A 13,994-nucleotide genomic window follows, 5' to 3' on the forward strand; every position below is an offset into this window, starting at 1 on the left:
TCTAGTCTATTGTTCTGACTGTATTAAACAGCGACGTCGAACTAAAAGTCCGTCTGTACTCCATACTCGGTTGAACAGCCCTCAGAATACAGGACATGGAAGAAATATGCTACAGATTTGATCTTGGTCAATCAATCTTATCAGAGAAATTACTCCATGCTAACATTTTATCAGTGCGTTAGTTCAATGGAGACCTCCGCATTTCACCATCCAAGGCTTTAATGACGAAGTGGATAACGTGCAATCTCGGGGGTTTGACAAGCTAGCACGCCATCCCGAACTCCCATCGATCTACTAAATTGCAAAGAAGACGGGCCTAATCACATGGTTTTGAGCTTGAAAGAAATCGTCATCTCGGCCTGTCGGAAAGACGAGACATGATGAAATTGTAAGCTTCGGTCACCTAATACGAAAGACAGTCATGGCCGAGTACAAGGATGACTTGACCGACTCGAATGCGTGCGACAACCGGTATCTCGGAGAACAAAGAAGCTCCTCGAGGCCGATCATCCAATGAGATCAAGAATGGAACGGGATCCGAGTCACTCCGAGTTCCGAATGGGTCGTCGACCGATGATGCGGATGAAACAACGTTATCGCAAGCGCAGCTCCGGCCTCACTATCCAATGGTTGTAGAAGCTAAAGTGACACCATCGACCATGATGAAAGCGCAAGACCAACGGCATGACTCACTAGACCTGCCTTGTACCTGTTTCTGCGGGGTTAGCGAGGTCAATCGCGGTAATATGCGATGTCGTAAGTGAAATGGTGGATTGTGCGATCTGATAACGCGTAGTGGGGACTGATGCTATTATATATAAGGAAAGCATAGAACCCCAGACGAAGGATCTTTTCGTTCATCAAAGACAAGACTGCTTTGTTACGACAGGTCAAACATAGCTCAACATGTCGACTACTGCTACCATCACTCAACAGGCTGAGCGCATCGTGCCGCTCAACGTCGAAGCCAACAAGTACCCAAAACCCCTTCAGCCCTCTGGAGCTCTCGACAAATTCACCTTTGAAGAGTCGACCCCCGTCATCGGACGTGAATATCCCAAAGTCAACCTCGTCGACGACATCATCAACGCCCCAAACGCAGACGAACTGATCCGCGATCTCGCCATCACCAGTGCGTCCCATCCCCACTCATCAGACTCACCTCTAACATATGATCTCCAGTCTCACAGCGAGGTGTCGTCTTTTTCCGCGCCCAAGACAACCTCACAGACGAACAGCACAAGCAGCTCGTCCACCGCCTTGGCGAACTAACCAACAAACCCAAGGACTCAACACTTCACATTCACCCTCTCCTCAACAGCACCAATGAATTCGGTGTAGACGACAATGAAATCAGCGTTATTTCATCAAACGTTGAGTTCTTCCAGGACAAGATCAAGGATCGTGATGATCGAAAGCAAGGCGCTGCAAGCTGGCACAGCGATATCCAATTCGAACAGTATCCTGCTGATTACACGAGTCTGAGACTTACAAAACTCCCCGCCGGAGGTGGCGATACCCTTTGGGCTTCAGGATATGAGCTCTATGATCGATATAGCGATCCTTATAGGAAGTTCTTTGAGGGCTTGACTGCTACGTTTTCTGGAGAAGGGTTTTTGAGGGCACGAGATGCGAGACCGGATCATTACAAGGTCTACGAGCAACCGAGAGGAAATCCTGCTAATATTGGCGATGAGCTCAAGGCTATTCACCCCGTTGTTCGAACGAATCCCGTCACGGGATGGAAGTCTATCTTTGCGATTGGAAACTTCCCCAAGCGCATTAATGAGCTGAGTGAGCGCGAGAGCAGAGAGATCTTGGAGTCACTCTACAAGAGGATTGAGCAGAACCATGATCTTCAGGTTCGCTTCCGCTGGAGAAGTCCCAACGATATTGGTAAGTACTCTTATTTAATTAAAGGTTAAGGGTCAAGCTAATGATACATAGCATTCTGGGATAACCGCAGTGCATTCCATAGCGCCACGAATGATTACGATGGTCTTGGTGAGCGCACGGGTCACAGGGCTGTAGGCATTGGCGAGAAGCCTTACCTTGATCCCAACAGCCTGTCGAGAACTGAGGCATTGAAGAGAGCTTAGTATGTGTTTAAAAATATTAGATAATGAACTTCTTGAATTTGACTACATCTTCGCTTTTCTGCGCTTCAGACTTTTACCTGAATTCTTGATAAGATTTCACCTAATCTCTTGATACGCTTATCTCATTAAACCCCAAGATGCTCTTGGCTTGCACTTAAACAAAGCACTGAACCCGATGTAGCCGGCTTGGCTGCAGGAAGGTATGTGTCCCTGTCTCTTTGTGTTTCTTCCGACGGGGACGTATGCTCCGTCTGTGACGCGCGCAACCGAGTCTGTTAAAATGTTCAGGCGAACTGCAGAATAGTGGATCTCGATGTGATTAAAAAGACTGCCAAGGACGATCATCGGGGTCGAAGAGGTTCTAATATTTGCCACCGGGCTACGACCTAGATCTTGGCCTTGATCGACTGACCATCCAGAGAGCAACAAACTCAGCTACCATGAAACAGAGCTACGCGAGGTTCAATTATAATATCTCATTCAACACATAAGGCTCCAATTTGAAGCCGCCCCTATCAGTGTGCTTTTCTATACACCCTCGGTCCTCAGTCTAGACTTTCTTTTCTGCCCCCAATGCCACACAACTAGCTCGTACCATTCTTTTGGGTAATTCATAAAGGGAGAGCCCAATTAGAGTTGCTTGCATCGTGTTAAAAACTCCGAGCCTACATGATCCCTGTTTCGGCTGGATGATCCGGCTCCCTTTTCAGCTGAGTTCACGAGCCCCTGCTAGAATGTGATTTGTAGCTGCCCGGTGGCTGAGATCCCATAATCACTATGCAGGCTTTGGAACTTTGTTCTTTGTTGGCATTGACCAGTTGAACGCATCTTTAGACATAGATTGCTATCAACTATTCAACCCTCGATGACTGGTCTCCTCAATGTGATGATAGGCGAGCCTCGTCCTTACTATAAATCGGACCTCGACTCTTATTTTCAGCAACATCAGAAACGCCAGCTAACTTAGTATATGTACATGTTTTTACGCAGTGCTTTCAAATAGGCGGTGTTGCCTTGAATCTAGACCTTCATATAAACATAAAAATGCGGGATATATGCAGTACGTATCAGCTCCATTGAGGTCCCAGCATTGTTTCTTGGGGGCCATTTATGCGGGTTCAAATAAAACCATTATACTGACTGTTGATTGCAGTCACTATCGCAATTCCTGCAGCCTTCAGGGACGTTTTCTTGGGAGCCGTATCAATCCGGAAGTTAGTAAACCGCAGATATTGATATCCTCGCATTGAATGGACGCCAGAGCACACCGCATATTTGCAGTCAAGCGGCGTAGTGGTATTGATTGCCACAACATGTTGAATGCATGAAGCAGGAAAGGGAATCACGCTTGCTAAACCTTCTCCTCTCAGGACATCACGACTATAAATATCTGAATGACTCTTCATCTTCCCGTCTTCATCTTTATCCAACACTGCCTCCATCTGGACTTGTATATCAACCCCCCTGCCCAACATGCCCTTCAACGTCTTCACCACCACAGTCATTGCTTTCCTCGCTGCTCCAACCCTAGCCAACGCTATTGACACCCTTCCCGCTGGCTTAGAGTCTCATCTCGAGAGCCGAGCTACCGACGTAACGGCTAGGTTCTAGACTACCACTACATGCCATACCCAGCGATCCAGAAACGGTTTCCAGAGTGGGCATTGCATCAAAGACCTGGCTGGTGCAGACCATGCTGTTAGCATGTCAGAGAGAAAGAAAAGCAGCTGTCAAAGTGAGTTGTAATCCCTATCAACACGATATCGAGCCCTGCTTACCAGCTTTTACTTTAGTGATTAGATATAGGCAGAAGAACTGCCAGGGCTGTTCCCAGAAGGGCCTTAATCTCTATGACTGCTTCAACATTGGAGATGAGTGGAAGTCTATGAAGTTCAAGTGCTAGACTCGACTGGCCATTCTTTCTTGGATGGGGCAATGTCAAGTGGTATCTTGCAAAGCTGTCAGAGGCAGGCAGTTGCATAAGTCAATTCGAAGCGAGATTGCTATGTTCAGCCTCGAACCAAGAGCGATAAAAGCTTCATATACAAGTCTTCTATATAGTCCAAAGTCACAATATTTATTCCCTTGATCACTGGCGCCACTAGAAGAAGAGTTTCTTGTCACACCGGAGTGATTCTCGGGAAGTTTTGACAGGCATTTGCATGAAATTGCCGCAACCACAGGAATTATTCGGCTTTACTCGCTAAAGTCTGTGGATGCCAAGATGTATGGGGTCTCGGCATAGAGCCTATCATTGGACCAACAACATCTTGTCGGTCCGTTTCTATATCTGATCAAGCAATTGACACGCAATGAGGCCTCTTGACATGTGACTATGTTCAAGTATGTGACTTCATCTGTAAGATAAGATCTGCTGGCAATATTTATACCTAAGAAGCCGAGCATGACTGAGCATTTTTTAAGCGCTGAGATTATCCCTTCTTGAATCGCTAGTTACAAATATGGTACTACCATGCTGGAAGTTCTTCGGCTTCCTCACAGCATCCCGACTTTGCGAAGGAAAAGAACCTAAATCTGATGTCACGACATGGTGGCACGACAGCTCAGTCATCAACACCAATACTTCGGTAGCGGCTGATGAGGTTCGAGGTTCACGGCGATATAAGGTCTCTATTTCACTGGCGGGTGAAGATGACTTCCATCGCTCTTTCGTCTATGAGTCAATTCCCCGTAACGGCAACGGTAAGATGTTCGACCCAGCTCAGCCTGAGAAAGAGTATGACTTTGCGGATGGAGACGGGATTACCATTGAGGCAGATGAGGGCATCAGCATGGCTTGGACGCAGTTTATTTACCGCAAAGATGTCGATGTTCGGATTGTTACTACCGACGGATCTTCGATTGGCCCAGCCTCCAACGTTGTGATTCGCCCTGTTGATCTTGGTTTCAAAGTCAAGAGCCCAAAGGATAATACTGTCTTGATTCGAGTACCTTTCCAAAAGTCTGGGGCGAGATTCTCTGTTGAGTTTCGGGATGATCTCGTCACGTACAGGTCCAACGGCACTGATTATGTGGATGATGGTGGTGTCATTGTCAGCGAGGAGCCTAAGAATAGTCTTATCATCTTCGCCAGCCCGCCTCTTCCCAAAGTCCTTGTTCCGTCTAAGACATCCAGCAATGTCCAAGTCATCCACTCAGGCAAGGTGACGCAAGACACTTTCGGGTCTAAACCAACCATGATCTTCGAATCTGGAATTCATTGGATAGAGAAGGATGGCGTTCTCGGCAAGGACCACATCAAACTTCACCCGAGCACTCACTATGTATATTTCGAGCCTGGTGCCTACGTCAAAGCAGCGCTGGAATACACAACGAAACACCCCACTTTCCATACGGTCGGCTATGGAGTGCTGTCGGGCGAGAACTATGTATACATGGCCAATACAGTCAAGAACTATACTTCAGTGAAGGACGACCGGTACAGTCTCCGCATGTTCTGGCACCAGTCCGTGATGGATAATCAGACATGGCACTGCATTGGTCCAACTCTGAACTCCCCGCCATTCAACACCATGGATCTCTATCCTATGAACAGCACTCCCCACGAGGAAGACAACAAAGTTAGCGCCTATATCAGTGATTACAAGCAAGTTGGGGCATATTACTTCCAAACCGACGGAACTCAGATGTACAGAGGTTCAGTTCGCGATGTTTTCTGGCACGTCAATGACGATGCCATCAAACTATATCACTCAGGAGCCCAACTTCACGCTCTGACGATTTGGAAAGCCCGGAACAACGCGATTATTCAGATGGGCTGGAAACCACGTAATGTCAGTGACGTGTCTGTCAGTAAACTTCGCATCATTCATAATAGGTGGATCAAGGCCAATGCGTATGTTCCGTCAGCTGTTCTGGGCGCATCGCCGTTTTACGGTGATCCAAAGGAGATCGATACTCGGAGGACGATGCAAGTCAATATTGACGATGTTGTCTGCGAGGGGATTTGTGCAGCGCTCATGACGATTGCTCCGATGCAAAACTTCGACTTGAAGATGTCTAATGTGCGCTTTGAGATGTTACATAAAGACGCAGAACTTAGGCTTGGGAGAAGCGTCGTTGGTATGGACGCGGGGGAGGGAATGGATAATTACACTCCTGGGCAGGGGAACTTGACGCTGGGTATTCATATCACAAACTGGACAATTGGCGATAAGGAAGTTGATAAGAAGAATGTGGGCGAGGATATGCTGGGTCAGCTGAAGATTAACCCCATGTTCGATGGAGATTGGACCATAGAATGAGCTCAAGAGGGTCTGCATTCGCCTATCCATGCGTTGAAGAGACTGTGCCACTCTTGTGAAACAAATAGATTACCTACCAAAATGAGAAAGTATAATAAAGGGAATGACTATTCCTCCAATTCAATAGGTCCCCAAACCACTCGAGTTCATGCAAGCAGATCCTCAATCTACAGCATCGACGCGGGGTAAAGTAATAATTCGGGAATATTAGTAACAGAAGTGGGCATCCTCCTCCCACTTTCGAGTTAGATAGATAATTCGGTTATCTCGGCCACACAAACCCCTCATTTATGTACAACGTCCCGGAAACACAACGGGAGATAACGCTTCAATATTTAAATCCCGGGAATAGACCAATCGACAAGAATGGGGCCGTTGTGATAATGCGGGGGAGTCGTTGGGTGGCGTATCATTCAAGGATGGGGACTGGACAAGGGTGGGATGATAGTTCGTGATAACTACAACTAGTCCGAGTGGCTGACTTTAGAGGGGAGGGGGCTAGTTGAGCTGACCTTTTTGTTTCTTCCATTTGATGTTTGATGAATTGCCAAACCTAATTCTGTATTCATCCGTACCAATTGACGTCTATCTCACTCAGTATTCACATCACTACAATGAAGGCTTCACAAGACGCTCTCCCATCACCGCCCCTATCCGACACCGATGAAACAGCCCCCAAAACCCCCATTGAATCCCTCGCAGCCCTCATAAAAACAACATACAGAACCTCCGATATAAAATTCTACATCAATGGCCGACCAGTCACGGTAAAGAACCCCAATCCCGATTGGGTTCTTCTCGATTGGATCCGAGCTCAAGATTCTTTGAAAGGGACGAAATTAGGATGCGGAGAAGGAGGTTGTGGAGCATGCACTGTAGTGCTACAGACTTTGGAAGATGGACGGGTGAGACATTTTGCTGTAAATGCTTGTTTGTATCCACTTGTTGGCGTTGATGGCAAGAGTCTCATCACTGTTGAGGGTTTGGGGACTGTCAAGAGGCCGCATCCGCTTCAGGAGAGGATTGCGAAGATGCAGTAAGTGAAATTATGGGTTGAATGAAGGTATGAGGTTAATTGGAGTAGTGGTACGCAGTGCGGCTTCTGTACGCCGGGAATTGTCATGAGCTTGTATGCACTCATCAGAAACTCATACCGAGATGGGAAATTCCACCTTACCAACTCCGAAGTCGAGTTACAGGGGCACCTTGACGGAAACCTCTGTCGATGTGTAAGCTACCCCTAGATAGCTTGCCTTTCATCTGCTTACAGTGATTAGACCGGCTACAAACCCATTTTCGAAGCAGCACGAACTTTCATCACAGCGGACCTCAACGGGACCATCGCCGAGATCAATGGCAAAGAGATAACTCCCGAGAAGAACACAGAAGACGACTATGCGACAGTCGCGCGTGAAGCAAACAAGACAGGCTCTTGCGGTCGTCCTGGAGGCTGCTGTCGAGATAATCCCGACTTAAAAGGCTGCGGCTCAACTGCCGTGGATGAATCGAACCCGAAAGAGATGGAGACACCCATCACAGCTCCCAGGCCTCACGAAACACCAAGTACACCTCCAAGATCCCCTGACAAACCTGCATTCGGCGAGACATTCTTACCATACGACCCCTCAACAGAGCCCATCTTCCCACCAGCGCTACGAAAGTACGAACCTCAATCGATATGCTACGGCGATGATCGACGACTCTGGTTCCGACCAACAAACCTCCAACAGTTGATCGACTTGAAGGGCGTGTATCCAGAGGCCAAGATCGTCGGTGGCGCGAGTGAGACGCAGATCGAAGTTCGCTTCAAGAAGAGAGCTTATCGCGTCTCCGTGTTTGCAGCAGATATCGCTGAGCTGAATAGTTTCACCGTCGATCCTCTGCAGATGAAACAGGCTGAGCTGGAATCGCTGAAGAATATCAGTATACCTGGAAACCTTTCCTTGACCAAGGTTGAGGAGATGTGTACTACGCTCTACGCCAAGCTTGGTAGACGAGCTTCAGCGCTAGAAGCCCTTCGAAAACAACTTCGGTACTTCGCTGGCCGACAGATTCGGAACGTGGCGAGTCTTGCAGGAAGTCTAGCTACAGCAAGTCCCATCTCTGACTCTGCACCCGTTCTTCTAGCTGCAGGCGCTAAGGTGAAGATCCATTCTCAAGCTCACGGCACAACTGAGATTCCGTTATCTTCATGGTTCTTGTCCTACAGAACAACTGCACTTCCAGAAGATGGAGTCATAACAGAGATTGTGATACCGCTTCCGAGCCGAGAGAATATTGAGATTACGAAGGCTTACAAGCAGGCGAAGAGGAAAGACGATGACATCGCTATCGTCACTTCTGGTTTTAGAGTTAAATTGGATGGGGATGGTGTTGTTCAGGATGCCGCTTTTGCCGTTGGCGGTATGGCGCCGACGACTGTTATGGCTGATAAGGCACAGCAGGGTGTCATGGGGAAGAAGTGGTCTGACATGAAGACATTGGATGCTGCGATTGATGCGCTTCTGGAGCAGTTCCAACTTCCGTTTGGAGTACCTGGTGGCATGGCACATTACCGAAAAGGTCAGTTCATCCCTATAAGCATCCAACTTATATCTCCCTAACCGTGCCACAGTTCTCACGATCTCCATGTTCTTCCGCTTCTGGCACGAAGTGGTTCACGATCTAGGTCTCGGTGAAGTCGACGCCGATCTCATCGAAGAAATCCACCGCGGTATTTCTTCAGGTAACCGTGACAACTTCACCTCGTCAATGTTGAACCGGGGTACCAAGGAAGTCGGCCGTCCTATTCCTCACCTCTCCGCCGTCAAGCACTGTACCGGCGAAGCAGAATATGTTGATGACATGCCACGGCAGCACAACGAACTCTTCGGAGCTCTGGTCATGTCCAAAGCAGCTCATGCTGAGATTCTTAGTGTGAATTACTCAACTGCGCTGGAGATGCCTGGTGTAGTCGGATACATCGACAAGGATAGCATCACCAAGGAACAGAATACCTGGGGCCCTGTTGTTCTTGATGAACTCATCTTTGCAGATGGAAATTCCAACTACTACGGTCAAGTGATCGGTATGATCTACGCCGAGACAGCGCTTCAAGCTCGAGCTGCCGCCGATGCAGTCACAGTAACATACAAGCGCCTCCCTGCCATCTTCACAATCGACGAAGCCATCAAAGCCAAGAGTTTCTTCAAACACGGCAAAGAACTCCGCAAGGGTGAGGCCCTTAGTGGTTCTCTGGACGAAGCATTCAGCAAATGCGCCCACGTCCTCGAGGGCACCACCCGCATGGGCGGCCAAGAACACTTCTATCTCGAAACCAACGCTGCCCTTGCAATTCCGCACATGGAAGATGGTTCAATGGAGGTATACATCTCGACCCAAAACCTCATGGAGAACCAAGTCTTCACCGCTCAAGTCCTCGGTGTGCCTATGAACAGAGTCAACATGCGCGTTCGAAGAATGGGAGGTGCATATGGAGGTAAAGAGTCACGAACGACGGCTCTGTCTATGTATCTTGCTCTCGCGGCGCAAAAGACTTCAAGGCCTGTAAGGATGATGTTGAATCGTGATGAGGATATTGCGTTTAGTGGGCAGCGACATCCGTTCCAGTCAAAATGGAAGGTTGGTGTTGATGAGCAGGGTAAAATTCAGGTTTTGGATATCGATATTTATAATAATGCGGGTGCTTCGCTGGATATGAGCGGTGCAGTCATGTAAGATGCCCTTGGAGGTGATGGGATAGGTGCTAACGATAATAGGGACCGAGCTTGTACCCACGTTGATAACTGCTATCACATTCCCAATGCTTGGATTCGAGGCCACGTCTGCAAGACGAATACAGTCAGCAACACGGCATTCAGAGGATTTGGTGGTCCACAGGGTATGTACATCACTGAGACGATCATGTTCAAGATTGCAGAGTCTCTGAACATGGACGTTGATGATCTTCGCATGCGGAACTTGTACGAAGTCGGTCAACGAACACCCTTCCTGCAGGAGATCACAGACGACTTCCATGTTCCCACCATGATGGAGCAGCTGAGTTCTTCCTCCGAGTTTGAGAAGCGCAAGTCCGCCATCAAACAATTCAATGTGAAGAATCGCTTCAAGAAGAGAGGTATCTCTAGAATCCCAACCAAGTTTGGTCTAAGGTACGTCTCCCGAAACACTTAAGCAGTACCTTGCTTACAGGACTAGTTTCGCAACCGCCCTCCATCTCAACCAAGCAGCAGCCTACGTCAAAATCTACGAAGACGGCTCCGTCCTCCTCCACCACGGCGGCACAGAAATGGGTCAAGGCCTGTACACCAAAATGACCCAAGTCGCAGCCGAAGAGCTCAACGTGAGCGTCGATTCAATCTACAACAAAGAGTCCCAATCCGACCAAGTCGCCAATGCTTCACCGACCGCTGCATCGTCTGGTAGTGATATAAACGGTCAAGCTGTGAAGAATGCCTGTGATCAGATTAATGAGAGGTTGAAGCCGTATAGGGAGAAATTTGGTAAGGATGCTAGTATGGCGGTTATTGCGCATGCGGCGTATAGGGATAGAGTGAATTTGGCGGCGAATGGGTTTTGGAAGATGCCGAGGATTGGGTACGAGTGGGGGAATTGGAAGGATCCTCTGCCTATGTGAGTGATTGATCTTTAGTGGTGAAGCTCTACTAACTTTGAGGGTTTAGGTACTACTACTTTACGCAAGGAGTGTAAGTTTTACCGTATCATTCTTGTGGGGGAGTTTTGCTAACGATGACTTTAGGGCCATATCGGAGGTAGAGCTGGATACTCTTACCGGAGACTCGACAGTATTGAGGACCGATCTCATGATGGTACGCCACCAGTGTGACAACCGCCAGTCAGCGCTGACTTTTTTGTAGGACATCGGACGATCCATCAACCCAGCAATGGACTACGGTCAAATCGAGGGCGCTTTCGTCCAAGGTCAAGGTCTCTTCACAATGGAAGAATCCCTCTGGATGAAATCAGGCGAAATCTTCACCAAAGGTCCAGGAACATACAAAATCCCAGGTACTTCAACCTCTCATTTATCTGTTTCCCCCACTTACTAACCTCTCCCAGGTTTCTCCGACATCCCCCAAGTTTTCAACGTAAACACCCTCCAACACGACTCCCAAGGCAACACCATCAATTGGTCAAAGCTAGGCTCCATCCAGAGCAGCAAAGGTGTAGGAGAACCTCCTCTGTTCTTGGGCTGTGCAGTGTTCTTCGCTTTGAGAGAGGCTGTCAAGGCAGCGAGGGAGATGAATGGCGTTAGTGAACCTTTGGTGCTAGATGCTCCGTGTACGGCGGAGAAGTTGAGGTTAGCTGTTGCGGATGATCTTGTGAAAAGGGCGATTGTTGAGAAGAAGGATGATGAGCAGGAATTCTTTATCAGGATTGAGTCTTGATAAGTAGATAAAGCTTACTAAGTTACTAGAATTATATGATATACAGAGATTGAGGTTGACTGTCATTGTTGACCATCTCAAACCACGCGCCGGCTTGCAGATAGCTCTCCCCAACCAAGTCAAACTCATCACCTCCATTTCTCTGAGTTTCCCTCAGAACAAACGGAACCGAAGCCCCAACGCATAAGAAAACCCGGTCCCCATTTTCTGCTTCCGCAGGTGCAAGACCGAAATATCCTGTATCTGTAACGAAACACCGCCGCAGATGGCAAGCCTCCAGATTCCCTCTTATAGTATTCCCATAACTCGGCGGCCACCCCGCCGCAGCATAGTGAAAAGGGATATCCCTGAATGGTAGCACTCCATCTTTCCTCTCAGTGGCCAATTTCCGTATTGTATCTTCCCACTTGGAACCAAATCTGTATCCCTCGTAGGGGCTGCGTGCGCCGCCGATGACAAAGTCTGGTCTTGGCAGATCATCTGCAGGGTCTTCTTCTTCTTCTTTCATGCTCGAAGAGTAAAGGTAACGAGCAAGCCGAAGGAACTTGACGAAGGATTCTGTTCGATGAGGAAACTTCGGGTCGGGTGAACCAGATCCAGACTTGTCGACTCGTGTTGATAGATCAACCTTGTTGACGAGATTATACCACTCCTTAGCGGGGAATGGTGTTTGACCCGCGATGTATGTTGACCCCAGTTTCAACATCTTTCCACATGAATATCCATGCCCATGCAGCACTGGTATCTGTCCCTTATTCGAGCTACGTAAGATGATTTGCGGTTTGCGGGGAACACCTGGGAGCACCTTGTCTGTCCAAAACGAACTCATTTCAAGCCAAGGAGCTGTCCCGATGATATATCGCTGAGGCAGGACATTCCAATCTGGAACCCAGGATGGGAGCCTCCGTGTGGCTGATTGACCCTGCACAGCGTAGAGAATCTTCCAGCCGCAACTTGGCAATAGAGAGAGAGCGCAATCCGTGTAGATCTTTTCTGGTGTGTCCTGGTACCTTGGTATCAGACCGAGTGATTTATTAAATGACTGCAGTATGGGCAACAGGCTGTACACTTTATCACGAGGGTCAATTGCTTCGCAATGCCTCGAATCAAGTAGATCCCTCAGCAGTAATTCTTCCGTAGTCTCCTCTTCAAAATGTCTGTTTGATGCTGAAACCACGTATGGCAATCGAAACCGTAGTCTCGTATTGACGAGGTAATGCTTGAAGTTCTCCATCGCAGACCATGATAGTTCTTTTTCTCCACAGTATATAATCTTGTCGGTTGATAGGAAGACTTCCTGAATTACCCAGACCCTGGTGAACCAAGGGCGGAGGAAGAAATTCCGGAGTGCATCCATCAAGATATCCGACTTTGGAAAGCTCAGAGACGTGGTGCCTTGGGGTGGGTCATCGCATTCCATGATGAATGCGATAGCCAAGTCGCTGTTGTCTCCAGGTTCACCGAGATAAACGACTACACTCGCAGCTTGAGAGTATATCCTTGACATGAGACTGACTTGATAGTTTTTCTCGTCAACATTAGATTGATCAATAGCCAAGGCGTCAATCCACAGAACCCTGGTCCTATCTCTATACTGAAGGCGTTTCAGGGCAGAGTAGCAGTTGGAAGTTACTGAGAATTGTTGCGTAGTCTCGGAGCCTTGCGTGGTCATGTTGATGCTCTCTCTACGGGAGGGATCGCCCCAGGTGTATGATAAAGCCTCATAACTTGGTGCGGATTCAATAGAGACGGTTATTAGCTCGCAATAAACAGCTTCATCTGTTCCGGGGTGTAGGTAGACGAGGCGGATATGCGATGGACTGGGAAGTGAAGGTCCAGGATATGGCTGAGCCAGCCGAGCCGTAAGTGCTGCCGACATTCTTGCGACCCAGGGCTGATCAGAACAATGTGTTGGACCGAAATGGTGTTAGATGAGCTCTGAAAGCAATCTGCAAACGGCAAGCTTAACAAAAGACTTTTGGCGGAAATGCCAATTCCTGAGTGAAATGAAAAGAAGTGCTGTCCCAGGCCTTCATCTCCCGAAAGCTTTAGCGCCGATATACGGGGGTTGAAAAGCTCAGCTGGGAGCACGTCTGCTGTGGCTGTACAAGGCGTTTTCCACTTCGCAGTGGGCTAGGCTGATAATCCTTGTCTGGTCTCATCCTATCACCCAGTACGGGGTACGCAACATTGCATTCAAGAATCCACTCAGTCTTACCGCT

General features: G+C 48.3%; 4 protein-coding genes across 4 annotated transcripts; 3 read left to right on the forward strand and 1 right to left on the reverse strand.

Moving 5' to 3' along the window:
- Positions 1-906: 906 nt before the first annotated feature.
- On the forward strand, positions 907-2,489 carry FOBCDRAFT_130578 (uncharacterized protein; the record flags this gene model as incomplete). The annotated part of the gene is made up of 5 exons (XM_031177628.3): positions 907-1,132; positions 1,183-1,896; positions 1,948-2,098; positions 2,281-2,299; positions 2,427-2,489. 5 exons carry the CDS (start codon positions 907-909, stop codon positions 2,487-2,489), a joined length of 1,173 nt encoding a protein of 390 aa, XP_031048761.3.
- A 2,011-nt stretch (positions 2,490-4,500) lies between these two features.
- Positions 4,501-6,437, forward strand: FOBCDRAFT_219391 (glycoside hydrolase). Its single transcript, XM_031177631.3, has one exon. It carries the CDS (start codon positions 4,562-4,564, stop codon positions 6,362-6,364), a length of 1,803 nt encoding a protein of 600 aa, XP_031048764.2. The 5' UTR covers positions 4,501-4,561; the 3' UTR covers positions 6,365-6,437.
- Positions 6,438-6,906: 469 nt separating this feature from the next.
- On the forward strand, positions 6,907-11,827 carry FOBCDRAFT_258962 (Molybdopterin-binding domain of aldehyde dehydrogenase-domain-containing protein). The gene is made up of 10 exons (XM_059611238.1): positions 6,907-7,400; positions 7,509-7,593; positions 7,642-8,926; positions 8,979-10,077; positions 10,123-10,515; positions 10,562-10,996; positions 11,047-11,070; positions 11,124-11,193; positions 11,242-11,392; positions 11,444-11,827. Exons 1-10 carry the CDS (start codon positions 6,979-6,981, stop codon positions 11,770-11,772), a joined length of 4,293 nt encoding a protein of 1,430 aa, XP_059464533.1. The 5' UTR covers positions 6,907-6,978; the 3' UTR covers positions 11,773-11,827.
- FOBCDRAFT_249133 (heterokaryon incompatibility protein-domain-containing protein) lies at positions 11,804-13,764 on the reverse strand (the record flags this gene model as incomplete). The annotated part of the gene is made up of 1 exon (XM_031177633.3): positions 11,804-13,764. The coding sequence occupies exon 1, from the start codon at positions 13,649-13,651 to the stop codon at positions 11,804-11,806; it is 1,848 nt and encodes a 615-aa protein (XP_031048766.2). The 5' UTR covers positions 13,652-13,764.
- Between the last annotated feature and the right edge of the window lie 230 nt (positions 13,765-13,994).

Source organism: Fusarium oxysporum, chromosome III (genome assembly GCF_013085055.1).
Source record: "Fusarium oxysporum Fo47 chromosome III, complete sequence".
NCBI lineage: Eukaryota > Fungi > Ascomycota > Sordariomycetes > Hypocreales > Nectriaceae > Fusarium > Fusarium oxysporum.

Excerpts from the sequence above, each read along its gene's own strand:
- FOBCDRAFT_219391 (XM_031177631.3), top strand. The coding sequence starts at position 4,562 with ATGGTACTACCATGCTGGAAGTTCTTCGGCTTCCTCACAGCATCCCGA.
- FOBCDRAFT_258962 (XM_059611238.1), top strand. The coding sequence starts at position 6,979 with ATGAAGGCTTCACAAGACGCTCTCCCATCACCGCCCCTATCCGACACC. Across the intron at positions 10,997-11,046 it reads TGGAAGGATCCTCTGCCTAT|GTACTACTACTTTACGCAAG; the intron begins GTGAGTGATTGA and ends TTGAGGGTTTAG. Across the intron at positions 11,194-11,241 it reads TGAGGACCGATCTCATGATG|GACATCGGACGATCCATCAA; the intron begins GTACGCCACCAG and ends ACTTTTTTGTAG.